Source organism: Cygnus atratus, chromosome 1 (assembly GCF_013377495.2).
Source record: "Cygnus atratus isolate AKBS03 ecotype Queensland, Australia chromosome 1, CAtr_DNAZoo_HiC_assembly, whole genome shotgun sequence".
NCBI lineage: Eukaryota > Metazoa > Chordata > Aves > Anseriformes > Anatidae > Cygnus > Cygnus atratus.
The window spans coordinates 188889762-188910647 of record NC_066362.1 but is presented as its reverse complement, the minus strand read 5'-3'; the positions used below and the strand labels follow the sequence as shown (position 1 = coordinate 188910647).

Sequence of the window (20886 nt, the reverse complement as noted above, 5' to 3'; positions counted from 1 at the left end):
CCATGTCCCTAAACACCACATCCAACCTTTCCTTGAACACTCCCAGGGATGGTGACTCCTCCACCTCCCTGGGCAACCCGTCCCAATGCCTGACTGCTCTTTCTGAGAAGAAATGTCACCTAATTTCTGACCTGAACCTTCCCTGGACATACTTTGTGGAGAAAAGAACTGCTTTCCCCTTTTTCAGAGGAAAATTATTTCACATTTGTCACGTTCCGGAGTCTAAGACAATGATAGCCCATCCAAGATGGTCCTCCCATGCAAATGTTCCATAGCACCTTGAGTCTTACCTAAGATTCTAGTAGTGGTAGCTAATTATTTTAGGTAGTTTGGAGTATCCTATGTAGGCAATTGGCTAAATAGAGGTCAAATATGCTTTAGACCATGATTTCTGAATCAAAGAGCCTTTTGTTGACCTTTTAAGAGGCTTGAACCCACTTAGAGCTTGCATTTATTATAGAATCCTTTGGCTCTGTTTCTGGAAGTGCTTGCCCCCTCTGGAGCATTTTCAAATGAGGAAAAGGCTTCTGGAAGACTTCCTGTTATTCTAATTAAAATCTGCCAGATTTCAAATAACTAACTGGTCACACCTTTCTGAACGCTATTGCTAAATTGCATCTTTGCTTTGTAAGGTTTTGGTAGGTGCCAGCAGTTCCCACAACAGTAAACTTGCAGGATGAGCAAAATCTGCTTAGTGTCTACAGAGAAGTACCTTTTCATCCTCCTCTTCTATACAGCTCAGTCCCTGCCTTGCTGTGAGCTTTTAGTAATTGGAAAACATAGGAGTCTCAGGGTGTTACACACAGCAGTGTCTAGAGCTAAGGGTCAGCACACTCAATCAGTGACAGTTGCTGGCATCAGGACAGCAGGAGTCCAGACTTACCATACATCTGCTATGTTTAATGAAGCACATTTTTCCCTAATCAATAGCTTATTGTATAACTGTATCAAAGCCTGCATCTAACTTACATTTGGACCTTTTCCTCACGTCAATAAAAATATTTTTATCCAAGGATTTGAATAGGAACACAATCAAATCCTTGAAATGGAAAGCATCAAGGTTACTCATCACTGAGGAAGTCACAATACTCAGTAAATAATAATTGGCTTCTCCTGAGTGGTAATGTAAGAAGCAGAAAGGTTTTTCAAAGAACATAATGTGTTGCTATTATACTCTTCCTTTTTATGGAACTTATCATTGGATCTCAGTACATTAAGGTACCTGTTTATCCTAAATCCCTCTCTTTTACATTCTGTGTAACTTCAATTCACCTATTGTCAAAGGGGAATAATAGAATTTCCCCATGGCCAGATGATGAGAATGGATGATGAGGCTCTTACTCAAATATGTGAGAATGTGAGCATTGTGCCAATGCCTAAATGAAATATCTGATGAAGAAAATGGTACATACTTGAGGACTTATACAAAGTAGTTATACAAAGTAATCTTGAGTGATATGACTGGATTTATGGGAAAATAAGAACATAAATATATAAATAAATTAAAATATTAAATTTTGCCATGTGGTATATTATTCTTGATGTCAAATATTCTTTTGTCTGTATAGCATTTTTAGAATAATCATTAGAGAAAAATCTGAGCCCATTAGAAAATGTGTGCAGAGTAAATTGCAAAATTTACTTTTTCAACATCAGTTGCAACTTTTTGTCTCTTCTTGGCAAAGCCAAAGTCAGTATAGAGATTGTCACCCAGGAGTTTATAATTTTCCCTGATTGCTACTTCTTCCTCTACCTTCTTGAATTTCAGATTTCTCAATGTCTTTTTTTTTTTTTTTTAGTTTAATCTATAATATACTGTTTATTTAGTTCCATATATTCCAGGAAAAATACACGAACTGTGTTAAAAACTAATGAAGCTTAATACAGTCAATTTTCACCTCATGGGAAAAGGCATGAGATGAGAGCAGATAATCAGATCCTAAATTTATTTAATTAAATGAGAGACATCTATTAGTGGTATTTCTTTAGAATATCCTGATTTTTCTTATCATATTTCTCAAAAGTGTTTGTCTTAAAACCTCTATTTGTTTTAAAACCTTTGTGTTTTTATAGTGTTGAAATGATCTCTGTTTTGTGTTACAAGTTAGAAAAAATAGTCTGTAGTCATCACTAAAAAAACACATACCTGAATAATTCAGTGGTGCCTAGGAATCGTCATTAAGAAAGACATAGCGGGCTCATCACAGGTATTAGTTTAGTTTTGCCTCATGATATGTATCAGTTATTCTAGCTACTTTTTAAAAAGCTTTGCAATGGTCTAGAGTTCAGAAATTATATCTAGTGTACTGAGAAAAGTCAGTACACCATGTATTTCAAAGCGGTAAAATCCTTGACACAAAATAACAGATTCCATAAATAGCCTCTTTCCTTAAATAAATTCATGCCAAGGAGGAATTCTAGTGGTACTCTCCAGCAGAATGAACTGCTGACATGAGGATTTCCCACCTTATGGAATTTAAGCAAAGTTTGTTTCTCTCTTCATCTTTCTTTAAGCCTGTATAAAAAAAGAAAAAAAAAGTTTTTTAATGTAGTCTGGTTAGAAGTTATTTAACTTTTTATATATAAAATATATCATTTCATTGGAGAGAATATACCATATTGGAAAATAATTACAGCTAAAGCTACATTTTTTTCCAGTGGTAAAAAATGCTTTTTTTAATTAATTAGCTGAATAGGTTATTGACCTGTGGCCTATCATCTATCATCTCTTCTCTCCTTACATGGAGAATAGCCTGAAAAATATTTGGAACAGAAATAGTTTTTGGATTTATTGTTTTTATTTAGCTCTCCCACCTATTTCTTGTACCTTGAGGCAGTTTGGACTTGGAATAATTTTGTCTGTGGCTGAGCTGTAAGGCTGTAATACTTTTTTCAACTTTTTTCTCAGTTTTATATTGGTGGTTCAGGGGATGAATCCTTTATAAATTATCCAAATACCTGTGAGAAATGTCCTTTGACTGAAGACTAAAAGTCCTCTGATTTACTTAATGTAGTATTTCCAGACTCATTTTTCACATTATCAATGCTGTGATAACGGTGAAAGAAAGAAAAGTTTAAAATGGGTTGAAAGTGTGGAAGGTGGAACAGGGCTAGAATTGTGAGAAAGAGACTAAGACAATGAGGTCGAAAACTGGCAAGCAGGCTATGGAGAAAGGAATGAGGAGTGTGAGAGGAGGAACCTGAGCCTACAATCAGAGGAGGAAAAAAATGAACCCAAGAAGGAAAAACTAATTAAAAAGAAGGAAGTCATTATTGAAAATGGAAGCAAATATAAATCTCCCTTTGTCCCTTCAATAGGCTTAGAAGTGTTGCATTCTGTGTGAAGTATACTGCTGATAGAATAAACCTTGAGATATGACCATAAGGTTTGTTTTTTGAGCATTTGTGTAAAACTATTTTTCATGTTTTTTAGAGATACAAAAGGTATTTCAGCACAAGCAATACAAATGCACTTCCTTTTAAGATACTGAATGTAATATCGTATTTTCCCCTTAAAAACAATGAACAAACAAACAAACAAACAAAAAACTACTAACTGTTTCTTGAAAGCTACAATTTATTAAAGAAAAATGCTCCTGAAATAAGTGAGGAATTCTCAAAAAAATAAATGCATTAGTGTGGGTATCTTTATAAATAGAGGTTAGGCAGACGGCTCTGGACATTTTCAGTTTATGAAATGAACAAAAGAAATACAGCAACAATATTAAAATGCACATAATTCTTGCTTCTTCTCAGACTGGAATGGGACATCTACGTGTTACAAAAGAAGGCCTTCGTCTGGAAGGGGAATCAGAATTCTTATTCCCTCTTTATGCCAAAGAAATACATTCTAGAGTGGTAAGCAATTAATCTTACAAAAATACTGAAATAAAATTAATGCACTTATGAACAGTTGAATTTAGGTTAAGTCTAGGCACCTGTCAGGGGAAAAAATATGTATATATATAATGTAGATATATGGATATGTATTTTTATACATATTATGCACTCACATTTTTGCATGTGTGTAATATTTTTGTAGGTATATAAATATTGTATTGAAGTATGCAAGAATATAATAAATATTTTACAAGCAGGGTCATTAGGTCAATGTTCAGATACTATAACGTTTTTCTTTTAGGCATGTGCTTACAAATTGCTTAAAAAGGAATTAAGAAAGATGATGTACATAAGCAGTGCTTTTAAGAATGTATAGAAAGTTTTTAATTATTTTTATTTAGAGTATTTTTATGTATGCTTCCCTGTGAAACTGCTTGTTTTGTTTATTCATACACTATAGAATTTATTAGCTTACAGAACTATATAAATATCTCTAAAATTCGTGGATCCTGTAGGAAAAGTTATGATTTCTCTATTAAGTTCAATTTTTGTCACTCTAGGACACCAGAATTAAATGCATGACACTTTTATATATGTGTATAGAAAACCAACAAGACTAAATGGAAATATTTCAGATTGAATCTTATTTATATAGACCAAAAATTTTATTAGTATTATTGAGGTTAAAAAAAAATGGTCAAAGGAAGTATTTCATAAGCAGTTTAACTTCAAAACAACAGTAAGAATGGGTATAGTATGGAAGATTTCTATTAAAGTACTGAGTTTTGATGAAGATAGAATCTGAATTGGTTTTGAATTATGCAGGTGAATTCTGAAACAGGTGGATTTTTTTTGTAGAGCAATATCTGTTTCTTGTCAACAAAAAAATTTACTTTTTGGAACTATCTTCTGTCATCCAAACTCACAATATAGTTTATGAGCAGTATCATCAACCAGTTGGACATTTCACAGGATGAAGCACTACTCAATGAGAGTAAAAGCCAACTTTGACTCTTTCATTACTTCATAATCATCCTTACTACTTCATTAGAAAGAATAGCCAGGTATTAGACTTTTCTGAAACTGAGGAAAAAGTTAGCATTTGTATTGCTATGGCAAAAGAAAAGGTAAATAATTTTATCAGATAACATGGTTGACATATGTTTTAGGATGAGGTCATTAAAATGCTCGATGACTGAAATTCAAGCAATGCCAATATACTTTCTCTCTATTAAGCCTTTCTTTTTCTTTCTTTCTGCAATATTTTTTTCCAGTAGCAGGAACAGCTCTTATTTAGACAGAGAGATGCTGTTACTAAAACTGTATTTTCATTTTGTTTCTTATGCTGTGTTCTTTTCTGCCCCATAGGCAGTGCAAACAGTATTTATGTGCTTAAATGAATTTCTCTTGAGGTTTTTTATCTGATAAAACATGTAACTTTTTAAAACCAACATAGCTAATACTTAGGAACTCACTCCGGCCCAGAAGAATAGGTATGCAATGTTCAGCCACCCTTTGTACTATTTTTAATATTCCTCTTAATACATTTAGTACCATATAGGAAGGAAGATGTGTGGTGGCATCTAATATACGCCCATCTATCTAATGACCCATGGTGATCATTCGTAGCATGTATTAATTAGAGCCTTGAGGCTGCTGGATGGCTCTGCCCCCTATGAACTGATCATTCATCAGGGTTTTGTTTGTTTGTTTCCGTGCTTGTTTTTGAAACATTTGAACTCTATTGAATATAAGCCTCTGGAGAGGCTTAATTGCCTGTAGCTTGATCTCCTGAGTGTCATTCTATATATTTACTCTCATAAAATTGCTTATTTGTTATGACTTCTTTTTCTAAGTTTGCCTGTTAGAGAATTGGGCTATCACAGCAGCTTTCTTCCTTGCCTTAAGTGTTTTCTGCTTGCAGTCTCCTAACAGCTTTTCTCACCTAATGAGGCCTCCAAAGTGCTAAGAAAATATGTAGCAGAAAATCTACTTGCTGTGCATCATCTCTGGAGCCTATTACAAGTTTATGCCTTTGTTATGCCAACACAGAGTTATGGGCAATACCATTGCATTTTAGCTTATTTATATTCATAACAAGATAAAACTATAGCATTTATAAATATGTTACTAGGCTTTAATCAGTTGACAACATGTGTGGCAGCTACAGGCTTAGAATATAGTTTATTCACACTTAAAATCAACATTACAAATTAGTAAAATATTTTTGAAATCAACCAAGAGCAGTCAAAATAAGTTTACCAGAGATGCCCATATTTGTGGGTCATTTAGAACATGCACTTGAATGTAATATATTTACCTGATCTTCTTTGACTGTTATAAGTCAACAATTACAATTTATAATTGCTGATATAATTTATAAAATGAGATTCATTTATGTTGCTCATTTAATGACTTCTTTTGAGATAGCCTATCTTTCTACTTGTAAGACATCCATTTTAATAAAAATGTGTAAGTCATATTCCAAACTGTGTATTGCTTTTACCACAATTTCTAGGAATGTGTTTATAGCAAAAATCTTTATATAAAATGTATTCAAAATTCTCAGGTTAACTTGTATATTAGATTACAATACGAACATGACTTGGGAGTGATTTTCAGGGATTAGCCTTTCAACATGCTGGCTTGAGTCCAGAAGAGGTACCAGAAGCAATATATTTGAAAGAGACTGATATTTTACAGTATTCCAATAGTTAGAAACTATTTATCTAGGGATGAGGATCCCCTTTGAGGTCACAAACAGACAGCTTTCTAATACCCTCTTCGTATCACATATTTCCTGATAATTTGGCCGTTGCCTTGTAGGAAGTCTCAACTTATGTATAGAAAAGTAGTAAATCTAATACTTAAGCATTTTCTTTTTAAAAGATAAAATGTTAACAACCATATTCAGTGGGCCAGTAACACAGATTTTGGCCACTTGAAATATTCTCTAAAATTGGTTTCTTATTTTAAATTTTCTTTAAATTTCTTTTAAATTTCTTTAAATTTTCTTTAAATTTTCTTATTGGTTTCTTATTTTAAATCTGATATACTTGAAATAATCAAAGGTATTTGCCCAAATTATGTGATGACATCTGTGGATGGTTTTGTAACTGCAAAGCTCTTTCAATGACTGAGTTAATATATACCCCAGACCAAAGTTTGAAAATTGTTTACAGTTCTAAGTATTCAACTGAATCTACTGTTTTTTCTCCATACTTCAGGACTCGTCACTGCTTCTCCAGTCTACTCACAATGTGACTGTGAATGCTCGCAATTCAAATGGAGAAGTTACAGGCAGATTAAACGTGGGTAAGTCTAAGTAATATTTCCTTGTTCACTGTTGTTGGATTTAATAAATATTTCTAAGGAGCTTGGAGAATACAAAAAGTTAAATGTGATTTTTTTATACTGTTAAGGCCACGTTTAGATAGGCCAGCTGCCACTTAATAAGTAGCAACAGTGTATTTCCATTTCTCACTTAAGCATTAATTACGTAAATATTTAAAGCACTTCTTTATTGCAGAGTTATACAGGAAAGGTCACTAATTAATCCTAATTTGGCCTTTAAATGTTTTCTTTCTTTTTTTTTTTTTTTGGTCATTCAAGCTAATTATAAGGATCTGAATCATTCCTCTTAAAAATGCTCATAAATATTTATCAAATCACAGCAGTGGAACTCATATCTCATTGTGATAATAATGAAGGGTATGAAATGTACAGTACTTCTGGTTTCATATTATTGATACAGCCATTAAGCTACTTTGCAATAAGTAACTATACAGTGACCACATGACCAAAACAGTATATATTACATGGTTAAAATTTCCAAGTTGTGTAACATATGCTATTGATTTTGTCTGTGGATTCCCATCATGGGACTTGATATACTCTTGTGCTGTGGTCAGGTCCCCATCCTGCCTGATGAGAAGTTCTCAGGAGGCCCTTTGGGAAGGGTGGACCACAGAACAGATCATTTATCACCACATTAATTTGTCCAACCTGACTCCTGCCCGATTTGAGAAACTTAAAGGTAAAATCATGTCAGACAGTAGCGCAAAAGCCTGATGAATTGTTTGACAGGCTGTGTCCAGCCTGCATGACCTAGAACTGCTAATATGAAAGGTGTGCTATACATATGTTCATGAACACTGGGCCCTGAATTGAGTTTAGACATTTGTCAAATGAGTGACCCCATCATTAACTGGTGCTTTTGCATGAAAGTGAAAAAAATGCTCAGATTTCTGCTGAACTCAACTCTGTTATCGTATTTTAGTGTACTCACAATGCGCTTATGGGATTATGTCCCTAAGGAAATAAGGCACCTCTATATTTCAAGCCAGAAACATGACATACTACTGGCAGGAGGAAGGTGCATCACTTCTCAGACAGATGTTTCTGCGTGAAGAATTAAGAAACTGGGGGGGGGGGGGGCGGGAGCGGAATCAAGGCACTGAAGACTGTTGTAGCTGCATTGCACATTTGGAGTTTGGCATCTGTACTGTAAATGACGTCCTTAAATGATCTCAGTCTGAGATAGTCATCCATAGTGTATCTTTCTCCTTATCGAAGAGGCTGCAATGCTTAGTTAAATTATATATTTTACTGAAAGGAGGGGTATTTTAACTAATGTGCCAGCCAAAAAAAAAAAAAATCTCAGACCTCTCTCTTTTAATTTCCTCTTTTTCCCTTCCCAGTCACCACACAGGCTTTCTTCTGAGACCATTAACAAAGAACAGTATGGATAACGCACGGGAATGTGCCTTCTTAAATACACAGAAAGTTAAATATATCTGTTCTGTAGAGTTAGAGACATCTGATCAAAGAGCACTTGTAAACCAAAGAGCTGATTGACTGGGAAGGGTCAATATGAACCAATATCATATAGGGACTGTGGTATTTAGAGGGGAATGTTCTACTGGATAGAAACAGGCTTGGCCATAGTGACTGATTTATGGCAAGTGCTTTCCATATTTAGTATTTTCCCTCCTTAATGGCAGTTTAATTCTGTTTCTCTGATTTTAATCACCTGGTTCTTCCGGCCTCATTCCCATTAATGTGCAAGTCAGTGTTGTTACGTGTTATGATCTCCAGCCTCTATCACCCATTCCCAAAGGAAAGCCCAATACTTCATGCTGTCCAGACAGGCTTTATCTGGCTTAGGCAATATATGAGGAAACCATGAGGAAGGAGGAGAGTTTAGAGTGAAAGACCTGCATCTCAAACCTCTTAAAAGTGGTCTGTGTTTTAAAGCAATTCAGATTCAACACTGAAGCGGGGAAGTTCTGACAGCACTTTGGCTTGCTCTTTTCAAAGCTACTATAAAAAATATTTAAGAGGGTGTGATAATGATTTGAGCATGGGAAAATCAGAACTATATCAAGAGTAAGTGCTGAAAATGTATTTACATATTACTTGAAATATATTCATGTCTAAGTAATCTCTGTTTGACTGCCAATTCTATTTATTCAAGTCATTAATAATTGGTGTCTGGGATAATTGGTAGCATTGTAAATACTAACATGAAATATTACTAATTTTAAACAGTACTAATTTTAGACTGATAAAGTGTTGAAAGACCCGTAAAAATTAATGTAGTAAAGCACTCTGTTAATACCTAATGATATGGTCAAGCAACAGTGACTGGGGCAAGTGACAGTTTATTGGAGTAAATGACCATCTATAAATAGCTTGATATTTTTATTCATTGTCATTAGCTCATCAAAATACATGCAGGATGATGTTGCCTTATAAGAAGAGTGAATAATAGGTCTGTGGGTAATTTACTTCATATACACAAGACATTGCTAATAATTAATGCCTTTCACAGTTGCCAGCATGCTGGAATTATCTCTTAACACTTAGTTCATCTTATAAATATGAATAGTTGCCATTGTGATGTGGTTATATAGATAAAATAGAGATTATTCCAAAGATGACAATATAATATAGTGTCACTCATAAGATCATCATGAAAACACCTTTTAACTCACAGAAGATTGTGATTCAAATGATCTGTTAAAATATTTTAATAACTTATTAAGAGCAATTCAAATACCCAGTCTTCAATAGAAGTAATTCGCAAGAGGGATGTGAAAAAAGTCTTCACTTGAGGAGTTTCTATGGAATTCCTCACATGAGGATAACAGACGTGTTACTCAAGAATGAAGAAGGTTTCTCTCATGAATTACAGCCATACTAAAATAACTTCAAATGTGAGCAACTTTTACCATTAGCGCTCTTGTTTCGAAGTTGCTACATGCTCTTAAGTTTACCTGCATGACATACCTCTTGCAGAAGTTTTGTGAACATTATAGTTCTTTATAAGCGCTGTATGTAGAACTTGCTGTGTTTTGGACTGTGTTCCATAATTGCACTGCTTTCAGAAGCCTCTATGAATGCAAATACGTTTAACTGCCTGTCAAGAAAAGAATACCTTCAAAGCAATAGGTATCATAACTAAAAAAAATCACCACTTCTGTGCTTTACTCTTTTTTGTCTTCGGCATCTCTGTATGGCAGAGATACCCATTTTGTCTGAAGTAGTCATTAAAATCATTTAAAACTCATATCTAACCAAGAAACTCATATTAACCGGAGTAAGTAATAAGAAAGGAAGAAAGGAAGAGAAAGAAAGAAAGAAAAAAGGGAAGAGAAAGAAAGGAAGAAAGAAAGAGACAGAGAGAAAGAAAGAGAGAAAGAAAGAGAGAGAGAAAGAGAGAGAAAGAGAGAGAGAACGAGAGAAAGAAAGAAAGAAAGAGAAAGAATAGGAAAACTAATTAATTTTTAAATTAAAAAAAAAAAGGAAACGGGACATTTAGTTAAGAGAATATGGGAGATTATTTCTTTTATTTCTTTTGGAACAATTCTGGGAGAAATGGGGCTTAGAATAAAGATGTTGACCAACAGAGAGCAAAGAAAGAATCTAAGCAAGGCACACATGCGAAGGTACAGGGTTGAGAGTCAGAGCGAATTAAGAAAGCAATAGAGAGAGATGCCTTATAGGCAAGTCAAGGATGTCCACAAAATAGACGGTAACTTTTTCCATTAGTATAGATATCTTTAACATCACGAATAAGCTTCAAAAGTTCTCATTATCACAGCTCATTCATCAACCTTAAAAACTGAAATATCCTGAACTTTCTTTGATAATCCAAGAAAGCAACTGAAGAAGGCTGCTAACCATCATCTGTCTCTAGGACCTCCGTTCTTATCACTTCAAAGCCTTATTCAATCCTAAAATAAAAAAGAAATGTAGCACCTTTGATTCTATCAAAATCCTTATTTATAATAAAGCAACATAGTGTAAAAAATTAGCAAACTATTTCAATAATGAATTTTAGCATGTATAATATATATTTAAGAATGTATAGACTATAGAATTGTTTATCAAGTATTTAAGAGCAACATTTGTATCAAATAGCAAATGATGCTGCAGTTAAGTAAAGATATGCTTACATATATAGCCTACTAGCAGATGAATACAATAGTCATAATTTTGCAGTGGTATTGCAATATATTAGGAACTGAATATTAAGAAAGTGGCAGAAGAGCAGTGTGCTTTCCAACTCATCTTTAATTAAAATATGGCCAGTTTTTGAAAAGATCTATTTTTCAAGTATCATATAAGGGGGCTTCAAGCTCCAAAAGACTGTGAATTTTGGTGGCCTTTTTCAGGGTTAAAGACACAAAGGAAAGGAGCTTCCAAAGTCTTTCGGGGTCTGTGAGAACAGGTTCGAGTACAGTGGACTACTGGTCCTCCTCCTAGTTCAATTATTTACACCAAGTAACGGTGACATCAGTAGCTTCAGGTGAGGAGTTCACTTTAAAGTATTTAAACTAAAGGAAATTTATTTAGATATCTGTGTTTTGAAGCTGTTCTGCACTTTGAAACATGAAATCAGCACCACTCAGAAAGCATGGGAATGTGGTAAAAGCCAAAATGGTTTATACAGTCTGAAAACAGAATTACGGTAAAAATTCTGCCTATAGACTATGTTCATGTCCATCGCATTAATCTAAGGAGCTCTTAAATGAGAGCCATCTCACCCCCTTTTTTTTTCAGAGAGGAGCAACATTCTGAGGAAGCAGATAAGTGTCAGTACCTAATATATTTCTTCATTAGCATTAATTGCCATCTGTAAACTACTACTTTCCAATGTCAAGCCATTACTGTTCTTCTTATCAGCATTTTGATATTTCATTCTCAAGTGATGGTATTTTTTTCATTAGAGACATAATAGGAAGAAAACAGTGTTAATGAAGCATGATGTATGTGAGAAGAGTTTGGTGGTGTTTTTACAGGGAAAACCCTGAAGCCAGTTTTATAAACTTGACTTAATATCATTGTAAAATCATTTAGCTTTTCCTTCTTTACTTTTCCCAGAAGGCTTTCATTAAAAACTTCATTTTTGTCCAAATAAGTTCTTACTTATCTTTAAGATAAAAGCCAGAACATATTTCTTGAAGATCTTTGTACTGCAGGAAGATGATTATTTGCACAACTTTAATTGCTGTCTAGCTGGGTTATAAGAAAGAAAGATACAACATAGGAGTAATTAATAGAAAGATAAATTGCAAATTTAACTGAAGTATTTTTGAGGTGATTAAGTCTTCCTATGATCAAGAACTTACATTATTTGTTCCAAAAGGATGAAAGTAGGGCTTTTTACCCCCAGGGGTATAAGAGTTTAGCTGCCAATGAATCTGATCATATCAAGGCATACATTCTAGTTTTGTTTAAAAGTAGAGCTTAGTTGACTCAGATCAGGCAAAATTTAGTCAATGACAGGTGGCTGCTAATTTTTTTTTCTAATTTCCTGTTCTAATCCATGGCAGATGCATTTCTGTTCTATATTAAATGCATATGCTATTAGACATTTGTGACAACACTGTGTGTTTAAATGGGTTTAACTTTGAAAAGTATTTTAAAAATAACAGGAAATACTAAGTGGTAATCAATATACATTTAAGGTATAGTTAGCTAATCATATCTCCATGAAAACTTATTTGTGAAAATATGAATTTGCTCATCAGAGCCACAGTTTAATATTTAAACTCAAATGAACAGTATCCTCTTCTGCCAAAAATACCATTGATAGATCCTATGTACTATGTATAGTAAGGTGCTTACCATAGCAGATTCACATGTTGGTCCCAAATGTGATAGTCTTTATAAAGAAATAGGTGATGATGTTCAGAGTCAGCAATGCTGACTTAGAGCAGACTATAAAAGTCATCTACAAATTAATCAGGTAGTTAGGTGCATTGCTAACTTGCTTAAATATGCCAATATCACCTTAAAGGAGAAATTTAACCTGTCCAAGGGGATTTGAGTCCTGTGCTGTCACTTCTGTTTTAGTTGTGTCTAGAAGAGAAAAGTAGTATGCATGTAAGTCAACATGGCTTAACTCTGAAAAGAAGCTAACATCTGGGAAATCATTTTTATGTGAAATATTATATGGAAAAAGAACTAGGTAGTGGATACCAAGCTCTTACCAGAGTGCAATTACTCATCTGAGTAGCTCTCCCATCCACTAACCCCTTTATTTCAATGGGAGTAAGGAATTCAAAATAGTTGAAGAAAAGGGAATTATAAAATACTTAATATCGTTCTCGACTTTTGCAGTCTTCAGTAAATTTACAATCCCAAACAACGCATTTTGGTTCATATTTTATAGTGAGCATTAACACAAATCTTGGGAGGAAAACTTGAAGCTAATAATGCTAAAAGTAAGGAATTAGTTCTTGTACCTTCTTCCTTTAATAAAGTAAAGAATGAATGATTGAAATTGGTTAACACAAGATGACTTCATAAAGGTTAACTTAAAATGAATGAAATTTATTGTGACTAAAATCTATTATAGAATTTGGATAATTAAGTACATCTAAGCTATTCATATAAAGTATAACTACTTTCTTCTTAAAGCTAACTCGACTCTGGATGTCAGTTAGCGGCCAAAAAAAAAAAAAAAAAAAAAAAAAAGGAGCCAGTTCTTTATCTTTCTGCAGCAGGTCTGTAGGAAAAGAACCCTCCCATCCTGATGAACTACTTGAGCATGTATCTGCAGCGTACCCTTGTGGCAATAAGGGCTAATAGCATACTGGGCTGCATTTTCCCACTCCTGGGAGTTTACATCTGTTACAGCTGGAATATGGCATTAAAATTCACCCCCTCCAATGCGACAGAGCTATCAGCCAACTGGGGAGACTCCCACGAGGAGTCATTAATATGGTCAGGCATTGGGAGCACATGAAATATAAGAGGCTGAAGAGGGTGCATTTTTTAAGCTACAGAAAAGAGGGCTTAAGGCAGGCTTCTCATTGCTGCCTGCTTCTCCCTAGTGGAGGGCTAGGGTGAAGCTGTATTCTTCTCAGAAACACACAGAAAAATGTACAGAAAAATGGCAAGAGGCGACAGTTGCAACATGGCAAAATGTAACTGGATGCAAGTGGGGGAAATACCACTTTTAAAATGGCTAAGCACTGGAACAGGTTGCTGGGGGAGGCTGCTGACTCCCCTTACTTGAAGGTCTTATAATTCCACCTGAAAAAGACCCTGAGCACCTTCAGCTAACTTCCAACCGAGCTGGTCCTGCTGTTGGTAGGCAGTTGTGTGAGGTGACCTCCAGAGGTGCCTTCTGACAGATTCTTCTGTGGTTCTGTCCTGCCTGGTCTTCGGCTGGAACTCTTCAAGGGCTCAGGTCACTTACTGATCCCAAGACAGATCTCCAAGCCCTTCTAGTCTTAGATGCTTCAGGGCAGCTAAAATAAGCTGAAGACTAGGCACCAAAGTATACATAATGGCACAAAACAGCTGTTCTTAGGCAATTGAGTCATGTCCCACCTGTTTAACTGGTTTCACATTGAGTCTTCTGCCCAGATGCAGTAGGCATTCATAAAATGTTCCTAAAATGCAGGGCTGGGATTGATCTTATGAAAATAAACCCATATCTTCTTTTTTAAAAAAAAAATAATAATTAGAGTAAGAAGAGGTAATACGATAATCCATTAAACAGAAGATAAAGTATTCTTTAATAGCATTAAAGAATGAAGGACTTACTAAAATTAAACTATCAAGTATTCTTTGTAAAGTAGGATAAAGTATTCACTGAGGAATGAGAGGCTCAGAAAGGGTGACACCATAGCCTGTTGGTCAAGCAACTGTGTGAAGAACATGATTGTCTATTCCTGCCATGGTTTCTACAAGCAATAATCAATTTTAAAATCAAGTACTTCATGTTTTTATTTTTTAATATTTATAGATACTATTTTATAAAGATAATGCTCAGATGTATAAAAACATTTAGGTAGCAAAATCATACAGAGAGTGGATGACAGGTTGACCATGAGCCAGCAGTGTGCCCTCGTGGCCAAGAAGGCCAATGGGATCCTGGCATACATTAAAAAGAGTGTGGCCAGCAGGTCAAGGGAGGTGATTCTCCCCCTCTACTATGCCCTGGTCAGGCCTCACCTGGAGTACTGTGTCCAGTTCTGGGCTCCCCAGTACAAAAAAGATAGGGAACTCCTGGAAAGAGTCCAGTGGAGGGCCACAAAGATAATACGGGGCCTGGAGCATCTTCCCTATGAGAAAAGACTGAGGGACCTGGGTCTGTTCAGCCTGGAGAAAAGAAGACTGAGAGGGGATCTTGTCAATGTTTACAAATATCTTAAGTGTGGGAGTTGGAGGTATTTGGTCAACCTCTTTTCAGTGGTTTGTGGGGACAGGACAAGGGGCAATGGCCACAAAATGGATCAAAGGAAGTTCCACACCAATATGCGAAAGAACTTCTTCACGGTGAGGGTGATGGAGCACTGGGACAGGCTGCCAGGGAGGTTGTGGAGTCTCCCTCTCTGGAGATGTTCAAGACCGGTCTGGATGCCTACCTGGGCAACCTGCTCTAGGGAACCTGCTTTGGCAGGGGGGTTGGACCCAATGATCTCTTGAGGACGCTTCCAACCCCTACAATTCTGTGATTCTGTGAAAAGCATTGCCACCTAAACACCTAATACAAGATTGGGTTGCTGGTGTAATTTATGATCAGTGTCTGCATTGATTGTTCAGTACTAGATTTTCAAAGATCTCTAGACTTGTGTTCAACTGTAGGGAACAACAAAGTCTAAGAAGTGCTGACAATAATGCATCTTTACTTTGGCCTGCAGACTATTGCATCCATTACTTAAAAGGAGAACCAAGAAAAAGAAAAAAAATAAGAAAGAAAAAAAAGAGGAAAGAGGAGCAGACAGTGCTCTATTGATATATCAGAGATGTTTTTAAAGGTGATGAGGGATGTATGATATGGAGATAAAGCATATATATGCAATGTGCTCTATATACTTTGTAATAATGCATTTGTTCTAATGAGTCCAGCAAGCACTTCTATACCATTCCATATGAAAATCTGATTAATTTTATGCTTCTAAAAGTAATGGCTTTACATTTATTGGTATTGTATTACTCGTAGAACTAGAACTGAATCTGTAGGAGTATTACATTTTTAATACACCTTTAATGAGAACTTATTCTAAGTAAGGTGCTTTAATATAATAAAAATAACTAAAAAATGAAATTGTATAGCAATACCCCAAAGCACTCAGGATTTTGGCTTATATTCAAAACTTCAGTGGTTCTAGGTGGTAGGAGAAGAGTGAAGCATACAGACCGGGTGACAGTCATAAGGTATAAAAATTATGCATGATAGAAGAGACTAAGAAAAGAAAAGATCTGAAATTAAATAACTTCAGTGTTCAAAAGTCTTTTCTTCTGAAAGATCTAACAACATACTAGAAGAGCTTAATACTTGGCGGAAGTAACAGGATTTGAAGATTTTGCCTATATGTTACCAATGTGACTGATGTTAAGTCTTTGTGTATACATATTAGATAGCAGACCCTATTTTTGACAAAAAGGTTCTTCTTTTGAATAAAAGATTCTTCACCAGTTTGTCCTACATTTATATTAGACTGGAACTCAAAGATTTGGTAGCAGTAGAAGGGAAGTAACTACTGAACTGGAATCACTAAACAAAAGACTTTGCTTCTGTGGAAAGCCACCTAGGGCAATCAAGACTGAGGAGGGGAAACAAAAAGGGATACTGCTTAGCAGTGTGCCTATTTGCAGGGATTTATGGCAAAACACTACAGGAAACATTGGAAGATCACACGCCTTAGAAGAAATACATTTATTAAAGGGCAACAGGTCAATTGTTTTTAAAACCATTTTTCATCATTTAAACTGTCATCCTTAGTGTCAAGAGGTATGTGATGTAATTGATGTGATGTGATGTGATGTGATTGATGTGATGTGATGTGATGTGATGATCACATCTGAGGTCTGCATCAGAACTGCACATTGTTAGAGGAAGTATAAAGAAACAATGGACAAATATTAGTCATCCTAATTAACAAGAATAACCTATTGACCTGGAAATTCTTGTGGCACCTCTGGCAGAAATCGGAAAACAGTTCAAATGCTCTTTATAACCTATGTTCTGTCATGTTACATTTTTAATTGTAGGATTTTATCAGGAAACACGATTATATAGTATTAATTGACTTACATGTAGTTAGGATACTATGGTGCTAAACAAAATACATTTAGGAAGTAGGATATTAAAGTTTCAGATATCGAATTAGGCTGCTGTTTATGAGCTGAAAATGAATCATGATACAATTAGTGTTATTGCAGTATAGCTGCTGCATGTGTATTGCAAAATACAACTGGGAGAAATTAATGGCTACTTTTGGTTACATAAATGTATTTCCATTTCTTTAAAAGCCTATTTTTGTTTTTTGAAATTTGTTCTACACATGAGCTGTCTCATCTCTAACATAAATGAAACATATGCTTGAATTTAGTTTACCCTGGTATTGTGGTTTAACCCGGCCAGCAGCTAAACACCACACAGCCGTTCGCTCACCCTCCCCCCTCCCTCTCTGGGATGGGGGAGAGAAACGGGAAAGTGAAGCCTGTGAGTTGAGATAAAGACAGTTTATTAAGACAGGAAGATAATAATAACAATAATAAGAATAATAATAGTATTACTAATAATAATGTGTATGAAACAAGTGATGCACAATGCAATTGCTCACCACCCGCTGACCGATGCCCAGCCTATCCCCGAGCAGCCGGACCCCCACCCTGGCTAGCCACCCCTATATATTGTTCAGCATGACGTCAGATGGTATGGAATACCCCTTTGGCCAGTTTGGGTCAGCTGTCCTGGGTCTGTTCTCTCCCAGCTCCTGCTGCACCCCTAGCCTGCTCGCTAGCAGGACAGAGCGAGAAGCTGAAAAGTCCTTGGCTTGGTGTAAGCACTGCTCTGCAACAATTAAAACATCAGCATGTTATCAGCACTCTTCTCATCCTAATCCAAAACATAGCACCCTACCAGCTACTAGGAGGAAAATTAGCTCTGTCCTATCTGAAACCAGGACACCTGGCATTCCATCTAAAGACTTAAAATAAGTCATTTTTTTTCCATACCATTCTTTGATAATGGGGATTATCCATGGGACAGTCCTCATCCAACTTTACAGGGGCATTTGTGTTGACAAAACCATGAACCTAAAGGTTTTTGTTAAAGATTTAGTCAAGTGTGCAACAGCCACCAGTTAAAACCCCTTTGAAAAGTATATAATGTGCAGTGAGTACTTTCAGTGTTTGTCGTGTTTTTTCTTATTTAAGTTGAGCTTTAAAATGTAATAGGAATAGTTCACTATGCACCCATCTTAGATCCTACCTAACTGCCCCTCCACATGCTTAAATTCATTGTTTAGATTCTTGTAACTTGATCAGAAGAAAAAAAGATAAGAGCAATAGGCACCAATACAACGCTTAAGCAATAAAAGTCCCTGGACACTTTAGTGAGTCATTCACTGCATGATTAACATGTGAAAGTATTTTACAGGTAGAGATAGGCTATACCTACATTATCAACTAAAACAGGCCAGGACTCACAGTCTGCCCCCAGGGCAGATGGCAAGTCACAACTCTCATTATACAGCTAAACCCACTTTCCTCCAGAGCTGGAGAGCTTCATCCATCCTGCCTGTGAGGAACAGCACCCGACCATGCATTGTCAGCAAGTCACCATGTAGTACAGGTTTAGACTGTGCCAAGGATCATGCTACTAGAGTAACAGAAATTGGCAGTGTGTGTCTCCTCTGCCTTGGCTTTCTCTAATTTATTGGCATAGATGTATTCATTAGCTTGTTAGAACTTACAGCTCATCCAGGATGAGCACTTTTCTACAAATGTTATTCCTCTTGTTCTTCTTCTAAGTAGATTTTTCTCTGTTTTTCCCACATCTCATTATTTTATAGTACTCCTTCAGCTTCTACTGTTAAAGATATACTGCTTTGCCCAGAATAATTAGATATTGATGGAGTAGAAGAAAAGAGGAGAGCCCGGGAATATGATTATGTGATATAATGTTAAAAAATAAAAATGAGCTGGGAATGGAAAGACAGAATACCTGCCTTTTTCCAATTATTGTTGGAATTGTGGTCACTGTATACGTGGACCAGATTAATTAAACTAGTAAATACTGCAGCCCCAGTTGTATCAGTATGTTATTCATTATGGACACCGTGCCTGAAATTTGCATTAAATAGATAGGACAGCTGACAAAGTCAGTCTGCTAAGCATATGTTTATGTCAACTATACCTTTTGCTTTGGTTAGGTGAGAGAAATCAGAATTCAGTCCAACGTATGTAAATGCTATATAATGTATATATATTCATCCTAAATTCATATAGTTAAAACAGCTCCTCCATCTTATAACTTCTTTCTTTTGCCATGTCACATCTCTCTGCGAATTAATCTACATTCCATAACGATCCAATTAACAAAAAATATGTCAATTTTCTAGCAACATGCAGGTGTACAAATTAAATTAATCAATTCATTCTGTTTGAGGTAGTTCTTTCCTATTCTTGTTAGGAGGGACATGAAAAATCTTCCTTTGACAAGATTGCTTGTGAAATGGACTCAACGAATTAGCAAATCAATAAGATAAATGTACTCATAGACTAGATCAAGTTAGGTCTGGTGCAAATCATGCCACACTTCTTCAGTTCTTTCAAATCTACTTTTTTCTTTCCCCAGTGATTTATAAGCAGTGAAACCTTCTGTATCTACCAAGGTGCTGAGAAGAAAAGAGCAGAAGTACCACTATTTCAGCCCAGCAATTTATTTTCAAGGCTAATTGCTCTTGTACAAAGGAAATCAGTAGATGACATTCCCTCTAAACGTACAGTGTCTTCATCATACTAAAGTATTTTACAGTGATCATGTGTAAATAATTAACACTGAAATATAACTTAATACTATACATGTCTGAGTTGTTGTTTTTTTAGAGATATTCCTGCATATTGTTTGCAGGCTTACACAATAGTTCTAAAGTAATTTCAGCAGTTTCTAATGAGTATTTTAAAGATTACCCATACTATAAAGCTTTACAGATTAGAACTGAATCTGTGGAAGGCCTTGGGCACCTATTTTACTCTAAATTACATATGTCTAAAATGTAAATCTTCGGGATCCTCACTCAGCTATTAACTGTTTTAAACAATAAATATTCTATGGCAATATAAAAATATTTGCTTCTGGCATGCCAGACCTCCAAAATATTGAAAATACTGAAAAGAAAAATACTTAACCTTGTCAGAGCCTTACAGAATCAGCATTCACATTTCTATCTGATCTGCTGAGTCTAATCTAGTAGATGTTGTAATTGCATGCTTCTTAGAATGAGCTCGGACAATGAGCAGGATCAGAAGACATGGTGTTAAGTGCAACTTTTCTCTGTCAGTTCTGCAGCCAGCATATTGACCACAGAAACTGGACTCTTGGGTTTCATTCCTATGGAGGAAGTAAAGGCTCAGAAAAATACCTTTCTTTCTATACTGTATACAACATCTATAAAAAAAGTGACTGAGAATTGCTCCTAAATCCATCCCACCAAAAAGATGTGCGTCAATGTGCCTGAATCGCCCAACCTGAATCATGTCAGACAGGAGAGGCTTTGATTTGTGTATCCC

At 35.6% G+C, this 20886-nt stretch overlaps 1 protein-coding gene across 6 annotated transcripts in view; it reads left to right on the top strand.

The window, feature by feature from the left end:
* SGCG (sarcoglycan gamma) overlaps positions 1 to 20886 on the top strand; it is a 136989-nt gene that overhangs the window by 83981 nt on the left and 32122 nt on the right. For all 6 annotated transcript variants that reach the window (XM_035542543.2, XM_035542540.2, XM_035542541.2 and 3 more), the window contains 2 exons: positions 3757 to 3858; positions 7068 to 7155. In XM_035542543.2, coding sequence (XP_035398436.1) covers positions 3757 to 3858; positions 7068 to 7155 — 190 coding nt within the window. The remainder of the gene's footprint in view (positions 1 to 3756; positions 3859 to 7067; positions 7156 to 20886) is intronic.